The sequence below is a fragment of the Rhinoderma darwinii genome, chromosome 6, assembly GCF_050947455.1.
Source record: "Rhinoderma darwinii isolate aRhiDar2 chromosome 6, aRhiDar2.hap1, whole genome shotgun sequence".
NCBI lineage: Eukaryota > Metazoa > Chordata > Amphibia > Anura > Rhinodermatidae > Rhinoderma > Rhinoderma darwinii.
In genome coordinates this window covers 8,231,749-8,241,870 of record NC_134692.1, presented here as the reverse complement: position 1 = coordinate 8,241,870, position 10,122 = coordinate 8,231,749, and the positions used below count along the sequence as shown (strand labels likewise).

Sequence of the window (10,122 nt, the reverse complement as noted above, 5' to 3'; positions counted from 1 at the left end):
GTCCTAGCGAGAGACAATTCCACGAGTCGCAGCCAAACGCGGTCCTGATCCGACAAGTCAGACAATATTATTCAGCAATCAGGATGTTCATCACGTAAAGGGTATTCATGAAAAGATATTTCCCATTAACGAAATGTTCCCAAGCTTGCTGTCAGTGAACGTAAACCTTTTTTTTACATTCAGAGGCTGAAAACCCGTCCTGACCTGATACTTCTGATCACAGCTGGGCTGTTACAATGTATCAGTATTCTACAATAAAACAGAAACCATCAGCTGTGCGAGAAGAACTGGGTCAGGATTGTTTTTCCAGTTTACAAAAGTAAACATGAAGGCTTCCATTCACTGACAGCAAGCAAGGAAATATAAACAACACGTATTACAAAGTTGTAGAACTTTTTATTATACGTTTATTTACATAAAACCTGGAAACTCCTTTAACCACTTATGTGTGGAATGCCTTGCTGGGAGTTGTAGTTCCCCCAGCGTATGGCAGGTTCCCCCGCTCTTTGGGTTACGTACAAGAACTGCAGGGTGATGCCGGCTTTCCTGAGGTTGGCGACGATGATCTCCAGCTGGTCCTCGGTGAAGGAGCTGCTCAGGTCTGATAACACCGCGATGTGCAGCTTCTCATATTTCTTCCCTCTGAGATAAAGGAGACGGACGACAGGCGGTGAGCGCTCTCATAAGGGTCACCCCTCCCCCGACGTTACATTTCTATTCAGTTATAACTGGGAAAGACTGATGACCGGCACGGCCGCCACTACAGCTCCTGCAGGACTGGTCACTCAGCTTTCCCAGGCTCCTGATGGGAACGTTCACATGATTGTGGTGACGGGATGTTATACATACAGGACATGATTATAAAGCCGTGTACAGTCTGTGTCACTATTATATGACGGCTCAGGAAGAACAATCATCTACCGGGCACTTACAGGGTCTCCTTCTGGAGAACATCCATGCAGACGATCAAAGCGTCCAGGACTGCGGCAGTTAAGGAGAAGAGGGCGGCATGATGGAAACCAGGGGGGAGACCCAGAGGGAGGGGGGAAAGACCATACAAAGGACCACAGGGGAGGGGGGACCCGCATTGGAGAAGACCCACAGGGGGAGACCAGCAAAGAACCAGGGGAGGGGAGACCTGCATTGGAGAAGACCCACAGAGGGAGACCTGCAGAAGACCCGGGGTGGGGGAGACCATACAAAGGACCACAGGGAAGGGGGAACCCGCATTGGACAAGACCCACAGGGGGAGACCAGAAAAGGACCCGCAGAGGACCCTGAGGGACGGAGGGGGGGTAGCCCACTTTGGACCCCGGTGGGGGAGAACCCGCAGAGGACCACGGGGAGGGAGGATCCCGCTGGGGAGACCCGCACAGGCCCAGGAGATTAGTTTCATGTTGTCAGTCACAGTGAGGGGGCGTCCATGGCTTGTTTACCCCCCCCGGGCAGTGGGAAGGATACAGTCGGCCTGCTCGGCACCGGGCTGGATAACGTCCTGAATCTCCTCCAGCAGCTGGAAGTCCGGGAGCATGAGATGCCGCTGCACGGTGATGTTCTGGTACTGGTCCCGGGCAGCCAGGGCGTTGTCTGTGCCATCAGTGCCAAACAGAACCACCGCAATCTCATCCTTGGTTTCTGCAAACACCTGAAACATCAGAACGTCGTGTTACAGATTCACACAGACCCTCCGCCACCTCACAGCTGCATAGAAAGAATCCGTCATCATCGAATAAGGTCAAGTTCTAAAACTTCCTAATGTATATGTTTTGTCTCGCTTTCCCACCATTTTCGAGATTTCTGCTTGCTGTAAGGGAATGGAAACATTATTATTTACATCCGGAGGCTGAATACCTGAAAAGACCTAATACTTTTCTCAGCTGAGGGTTTGTTACAATACATCTAGTCTAGACAATCCTCTGTGAGGTAAACACATCAACAGCTCTCTCCTGTCCTGATCGTTTGTTACAATGTAAATTTATATCACAGCAGGGGTCAGCAACCTTCGGCACTCCAGCTGCTGTAAAACTACAACTCCCAGCATGCAAAGTCTTTATTTTTGCAGCAAAAAGGCTGTCAGGGCATGCTGGGTGTTGTAGTTTTAGATCAGCTGGAGTGCCGAAGGTTGCTGACCTGTCGCAAATCCTAATGAAAATATCAAAAGGCAGAAGACTGATACAGGCCTAATACTTCTCACAGCTGAGGGTTTGTTACAACTGTATCCAGTCTAGACAAGACTGGATACAATTGTAACAAACTCTCAGCTGTGAGAAGTATTAGGCCTGTATCAGTCTTCTGCCTCTGGATGTTTTTATTAAAAATTGCGAAGAACAGAGAAATAATATTAGAAAGTTGCAGAACATTTTATTAGAACAAACTAAAGACTCCTGTGCAGTCACTACTTCTTCTCCTTCTTGTGCTCCGGATCTCCTAGCCTCAGTTTCTAGGACAGGAAGTAGCTGTATTTTTCTTTTATAGACTTCCTGTCAGCCATATTAGCTACCTTCACTGTCACCCAGTCAACCAATGGCTGCTCTCTCTTAGCTCTGCCTGGCAGTCAGGGACGGCTCCCCTTCCTCTCACTAAGCAGTGACGTGTGATCGAGTCTCTGTCTATAGAGCGTGAGACATTAGACAAACTACAAGACCTGTCGCTGCACAAACAACGTCATGACTTTCTTGGCCTGTTCGAATGGCGTCTCCTCCCCCTGATTGGAGTGACTCATGGCCAGTCCCACGTCCATACACAGCACGATGGCGGTCTGCAGAGACAACAAGAGGACACGTTACAACAATATCATTATATCAATGTACGTAATTCCGAGCCTGGATCATTATATACTCTGATCTGACCGAAAGCTCTTAAAGGAGCCATCACAGTGATCAGCAGCGGAAACGTAGTATTACATAGCGTCCATTCAAATGAATATCCATCCAGTAATACATAAGGCTGCTGCCACTAGGGTCATCATCCAGCTTTCTATAGTCTTGAGTGGTAAAGTCACCTAGTAAGGATCTGTTAGGCCTCATGCACACGACCGTGTTTTTGCGTCCGCAATTCCCCCGCAAATCCACGGGAGAATTGCGGACCCATTCTTTTCTATGGGGCCGTGCACACGACCGTAGTTTTTGCGGTCCGTGCACGGCCCGGGAACCCGGACCGCAGAAAGTACGGACATGTCCTATTATGGTCCGGAGTTGCGGTCCGGGCTCATTGAAAACAATGGCCCGGCCATGTGCATGTGCGGGCGGCTTGCGGCTGACAGTCCGCTGACAGTCCGCAGCCGGCCGACACGAAAATCACGGGCGTGCACACGGCTACGGTCGGGCTACGGTCGTGTGCATGAGGCCTTAATACTTGTTAATTTTTATAATTGATGCCGAAAGCAGATTGGAAACAATTGGCAACGTGGATTCCGTTGATTTCCACATAAAAAACTATGGAACAAGTACAAATTATTTGTGAACAACGCCATTCAGTGACGAGAGCAGAGGGCGTTACTGCATGACTAGGTTCATTTACTGCTTTGGAATAGTTAGGTGACAAACCCTATGGCAGCGGTAATGTCGGTCGTGTTAGCTACCACCCAGCTTTCCCAGGTAAAGACAACTAAGAAATGTATAGAAATGTCGGCTCCATCTAGTGGACAGAAGCAGGAGCTGCATGGACACCCCTTCTAGTGGAAATCAGCAGAACAGTGCAGACACTCCATCTAGTGGAGAAAAGCAGGAACTGCACACACTGGGAGCTGCCTGGACTTGTACATGTCATTCATTCTGACACAGAAGTGTTATTTACCCAAAATGCCTCTGTCAACTATAGAGCATAATAAGAATTGTAACAAATGTACAAGGACATTATATATGTGGGCGAGTCCATTTATAAACCCGAACGTATTAACCGTATAGTAATAACACATGATACATTGAGCTTTATTATTGTATTGCGGGCAGTTATCAGTAGATCCGGGCTGTGTATAGGAAGCAGCACCCACAGCTCTGACACCTCTGTAACGACCGGCTAATATTACCGCCTTTCATACCTTTGCTGCCCGCGCCATCTTTCTTCAATTTTATTTTTCCGGTTGTGTCCCGTATTATCCTCTCCCCGTCTACAAAGACGGGAATTTAGGTTCCGAGTCTATGAAATGCGGAGCGACAGCGGCCCCTAGTGGCCAGTCCGGGGATCTGTAGGTTTATAAAATTCAGTATTTTGGATACTCATTTTTTTCTGGATTCAGCAATAAATTTAGTCCCAGCACTAGAAGATCCAGACTGACAGCACTCATCTATGGGACACACGTTTCTGCAGTCATCCTCTCAGACTGGAGAGCTAGGAATACTGACAGTGGTCACCACCACACTGCTGTCATATGTGAATTGCACCTTCCACTACTGTAGGATATTTATTGAGGATACAATGCAGCAAAAGGGATGTATTTGTCTATGTTACAAGTAACCTAACAAGCATTTCCCCCAAAACCTGCAGATAATTTGCTTTGATATCCTGTACTAGTCTAGAATTACAGGTAATATACTCCAATCACATCCAGAGCTGCATTCAGCATTCTACACTCTACCACATTGCCTTCTTGTTAGGTGTCTGCACACAGTAACTCTGCTGATTTGCATTAAAGAAAGTGTTGTCTTTACACAAATAAATGAATATTCCCCTGCGTTATAGGAGCAGAGCATAGCTGTAAAGGGTATGTGCACACACACTAATTACGCCCGTAATTGACGGACGTATTTCGGCCGCAAGTCCCGGACCGAACACAGTGCAGGGAGCCGGGCTCCTAGCATCATACTTATGTACGATGCTAGGAGTCCCTGCCTCGCTGCAGGACAACTGTCCCGTACTGTAATCATGTTTTCAGTACGGGACAGTAGTTCCACGGAGAGGCAGGGACTCTTAGCATCGTACATAAGTATGATGCTAGGAGCCCGGCTCCCTGCAGTGTGTTCGGTCCACTACTTGCGGCCGAAATACGTCCGTCAATTACGGATGTAATTAGTGTGTGTGCACATACCCTTAGAGGGAGTCTGTCAGAAGGCTTGCTGACTGTTTCCAGTAAAAACCAGCAGAATGACGAGTGCAGCTCTGGAGTAAATTACAGGATGTAAATCAATATCAGTACAGGATAAGTAATGTAATGTATGTACTCAGTGCATTCTGGGAGCTGTCACATGTCTGACAGAAAACGTGTAAATAAACTACTGTCTAGAGAAAGCAGCTCTGGATGTGACTGGAGTATGAGACATCACCACAATAAGTAAAGCAAAGAATGTAGTCATGTATCATACTCCAGAGCTCAGTACAGGATAAGTGATGTAATGTATGTACGTACGTACGTACGTACGTACGTACGTACGTACGTATGTACGACGTACGTGGTGACTCCACCAGCAGAATAGTGAATGCAGCTCTGGAGTATAATACAGGATGTAACTCAGGATCAGTACAGGATAAGTAATGTAATGTATGTACACAGTGACTCCACCAGCAGAATAGTGAGTGCAGCTCTGGGGTATAATACAGGATGTAACTCAGGATCAGTACAGGATAAGTAATGTATGTACACAGTGACTCCACCAGTAGAATAGTGAGTGCAGCTCTGGAGTATTATACAGGATGTAACTCAGGATCAGTACAGGATAAGTAATGTAATGTATGTACACAGTGACTCCACCAGCAGAATAGTGAGTGCAGCTCTGGAGTATAATACAGGATGTAACTCAGGATCAGTACAGGATAAGTAATGTAATGTATGTACACAGTGACTCCACCAGCAGAATAGTGAGTGCAGCTCTGGAGTATAATACAGGATGTAACTCAGGATCAGTGCAGGATAAGTAATGTAATGTACACAGTGACTCCACCAGCAGAATAGTGAGTGCAGCTCTGGAGTATAATACAGGATATAACTCAGGATCAGTCCAGGATAAGTAATGTAATGTATGTACACAGTGACTACACCAGCAGAATAGTGAGTGCAGCTCTGGAGTATAATACAGGATGTAACTCAGGATCAGTACAGGATAAGTAATGTAATGTATGTACACAGTGACTCCACCAGCAGAATAGTGAGTGTAGCTCTGGAGTATAATACAGGATTTAACTCAGGCTCAGTACAGGATAAGTAATGTAATGTATGTACACAGTGACTCCACCAGCAGAATAGAGAGTGCAGCTCTGGGGTATAATACAAGATATAACTCAGGATCAGTACAGGATAAGTAATGTAATGTATGTACACAGTGACTCCTCCAGCAGAATAGTGAGTGCAGCTCTGGAGGATAATACAGGATGTAACTCAGGATCAGTACAGGATAAGTAATGTAATGTATGTACACAGAGACTCCACCAGCAGAATAGTGAGTGCAGCTCTGGAGTATAATACAAGATGTAACTCAGGATCAGTCCAGGATAAGTAATGTAATGTATGTACACAGTGACTTTACCAGCAGAATAGTGAGTGCAGCTCTGGAGTATAATACAGGATGTAACTCAGGATCAGTACAGGATAAGTAATGTAATGTATGTACAGAGTGACTCCACCAGCAGAATAGTGAGTGCAGCTCTGGAGTATAATACAGGATGTAACTCCGGATCAGTGTAGGATAAGTAATGTAATGTATGTATACAGTGACTCCACCAGCAGAATAGTGAGTGCAACTCTGGAGTATTATACAGGATGTAACTCCGGATCAGTGTAGGATAAGTAATGTAATGTATGTACACAGTGACTCCACCAGCAGAATAGTGAGTGCAGCTCTGGAGTATAATACAGGATGTAACTCAGGATCAGTACAGGATAAGTTATGTAATGTATGTACACAGTGACTCCACCAGCAGAATAGTGAGTGCAGCTCTGGAGTATAATACAGAATGTAACTCAGGATCAGTACAGGATAAGTAATGTAATGTATGTACACAGTGACTCCACCAGCAGAATAGTGAGTGCAGCTCTGGAGTATAATACTGGATGTAACTCAGGATCAGTACAGGATAAGTAATGTAATGTATGTACACAGTGACTCCACCAGCAGAATAGTGAGTGTAGCTCTGGAGTATAATACAGGATTTAACTCAGGCTCAGTACAGGATAAGTAATGTAATGTATGTACACAGTGACTCCACCAGCAGAATAGAGAGTGCAGCTCTGGGGTATAATACAAGATATAACTCAGGATCAGTACAGGATAAGTAATGTAATGTATGTACACAGTGACTCCTCCAGCAGAATAGTGAGTGCAGCTCTGGAGGATAATACAGGATGTAACTCAGGATCAGTACAGGATAAGTAATGTAATGTATGTACACAGAGACTCCACCAGCAGAATAGTGAGTGCAGCTCTGGAGTATAATACAAGATGTAACTCAGGATCAGTCCAGGATAAGTAATGTAATGTATGTACACAGTGACTTTACCAGCAGAATAGTGAGTGCAGCTCTGGAGTATAATACAGGATGTAACTCAGGATCAGTACAGGATAAGTAATGTAATGTATGTACAGAGTGACTCCACCAGCAGAATAGTGAGTGCAACTCTGGAGTATTATACAGGATGTAACTCCGGATCAGTGTAGGATAAGTAATGTAATGTATGTACACAGTGACTCCACCAGCAGAATAGTGAGTGCAGCTCTGGAGTATAATACAGGATGTAACTCAGGATCAGTACAGGATAAGTTATGTAATGTATGTACACAGTGACTCCACCAGCAGAATAGTGAGTGCAGCTCTGGAGTATAATACAGAATGTAACTCAGGATCAGTACAGGATAAGTAATGTAATGTATGTACACAGTGACTCCACCAGCAGAATAGTGAGTGCAGCTCTGGAGTATAATACTGGATGTAACTCAGGATCAGTACAGGATAAGTAATGTAATGTATGTACACAGTGACTCCACCAGCAGAATAGTGAGTGCAGCTCTGGAGTATAATACAGAATGTAACTCAGGATCAGTACAGGATAAGTAATGTAATGTATGTACACAGTGACTCCACCAGCAGAATAGTGAGTGCAGCTCTGGAGTATAATACAGGATTTAACTCAGGCTCAGTACAGGATAAGTAATGTAATGTATGTACACAGTGACTCCACCAGCAGAATAGAGAGTGCAGCTCTGGGGTATAATACAAGATATAACTCAGGATCAGTACAGGATAAGTAATGTAATGTATGTACACAGTGACTCCTGCAGCAGAATAGTGAGTGCAGCTCTGGAGGATAATACAGGATGTAACTCAGGATCAGTGTAGGATAAGTAATGTAATGTATGTACACAGTGACTCCACCAGCAGAATAGTGAGTGCAGCTCTGGAGTATAATACAGGATAAATAATATAAAGTATGTAACACTAAACTGACTAAACTTTTTCTGTAGATTACATGTATATTTGCAGTTTATATCATCTGTAGTGGACTTACCCTTTCAATCTTTGATATTCTGACTAGTTAAGTTCCTGTGTTATTTTTCAGTCTGATCACGGATGATTTACATTTATTATTACACTTTGACGACCCCCAGATACATCACTGAGCCCATCTGGAACATTCTCTTTCCATCAATCATTTATAAGCTGCAGTTTCCTTGGGTTCTCGACACTCCGCATGAAGCGACTTTTCTACATTGTGTCAGATTTGAAATATTTAAAGTGAAGCTTCGCCTTATTATTAACCCTGTACAGTCTAGTATCTGTGTATCTTATGTATATAACAATATATGAACTTTTTCACAGTTTTCACTTATTCTCAAATTCTTGTTACTCTGTGCAATGTAAAAAAATATTATTTCACTACCTGGTAAGGGCGGATTTACACAAACGTGATTTGCGTCCGTGCAACCCTCGTGAATTTCACACGGGTCGCACGGACCTATGCAAGTCTATGGGGCAGTGCAGACTGTCCGTGATTTTTGCGCAGCGTGAAACTCACGACAGGTAGTATATTTCTGCGTTTTTCACACATCACGCACCCATTGAAGTCAATCGATGCGTGAAAATCACGCGTACCACACGGAAGCACTTCCATGGGACGCGCGTGATTCGTGCAACAGCAGTAAAAGGATGAATGAAAACAGAAAAGCACCACATGCTACAAACATCCAAACAGAGTGTCATAATGATGGCGGCATATCCTATGGTGATGACACACGGAGCTGTTAAGTGCCTTTTGCGCAGGCAAAACGCACACGCTCGTGTAAATCCGCCCTAACAGTCAGTAAGCTGCTGCTAACGGAGGTTTTTTAGTCCCTGTTTATTAGCTTGAGTGTATAATAGCGTTCTGCTGTTGGTCTGGTCACGTGTTACCTCATGTGGGCGGCCGGGTGCGTCACTTACCTGGGGAGGAGATGGCACCAGGATGCATTATGGGAAAAAGAGGAGCCGGCGGGGGCAGGGTGATGATCTGGACAATGTTCTGCTGGGAAACCTTGTGTCCTGACATTCATGTGGATGTGACACGTACCCCCGACCTAAACATTGCTGCAGACAAGTGCCCCCGTCATGGCAGTGGTGTTCACTAATGGCAGTGCCCCCTGTCAGCAGGATAATGCCCCGCCACACTGCAGGATAATGCCCCCTGTCAGCAGGATAATGCCCCGCCACACTGCAGGATAATGCCCCCTGTCAGCAGGATAATGCCCCGCCACACTGCAGGATAATGCCCCCTGTCAGCAGGATAATGCCCCCGCCACACTGCAGGATAATGCCCCCTGTCAGCAGGATAATGCCCCCGCCATACTGCAGGATAATGCCCCCACCACACTGCAGGATAATGCCCCCGCCACACTGCAGGATAATGCCTCCGCCACACTGCAGGATAATGCCCCCGCCACACTGCAGGATAACGCCCCCGCCACACTGCAGGATAATGCCCCCGCCACCCTGCAGGATAATGCCCCCGCCACCCTGCAGGATAATGCCCCCGCCACACTGCAGGATAATGCCCCCGCCACCCTGCAGGATAATGCCCCCGCCACCCTGCAGGATAATGCCCCCGCCACACTGCACTATAATGCCCCCGCCACACTGCAGGATAACGCCCCCGCCAAACTGCAGGATAATGCCCCCGCCAAACTGCAGGATAATGCCCCCGCCACACTGCAGGATAATGCC

At 46.0% G+C, this 10,122-nt stretch overlaps 1 protein-coding gene across 1 annotated transcript; it reads right to left on the bottom strand.

Moving 5' to 3' along the window:
* Window positions 1–434: 434 nt before the first annotated feature.
* On the bottom strand, window positions 435–4,100 carry LOC142656133 (X-ray repair cross-complementing protein 5-like). The gene is made up of 5 exons (XM_075831025.1): window positions 4,040–4,100; window positions 2,645–2,758; window positions 1,462–1,645; window positions 933–981; window positions 435–642 (listed from the first exon to the last, which is right to left on the bottom strand). The coding sequence occupies exons 1-5, from the start codon at window positions 4,055–4,057 to the stop codon at window positions 435–437; spliced, it is 573 nt and encodes a 190-aa protein (XP_075687140.1). The 5' UTR covers window positions 4,058–4,100.
* Between the last annotated feature and the right edge of the window lie 6,022 nt (window positions 4,101–10,122).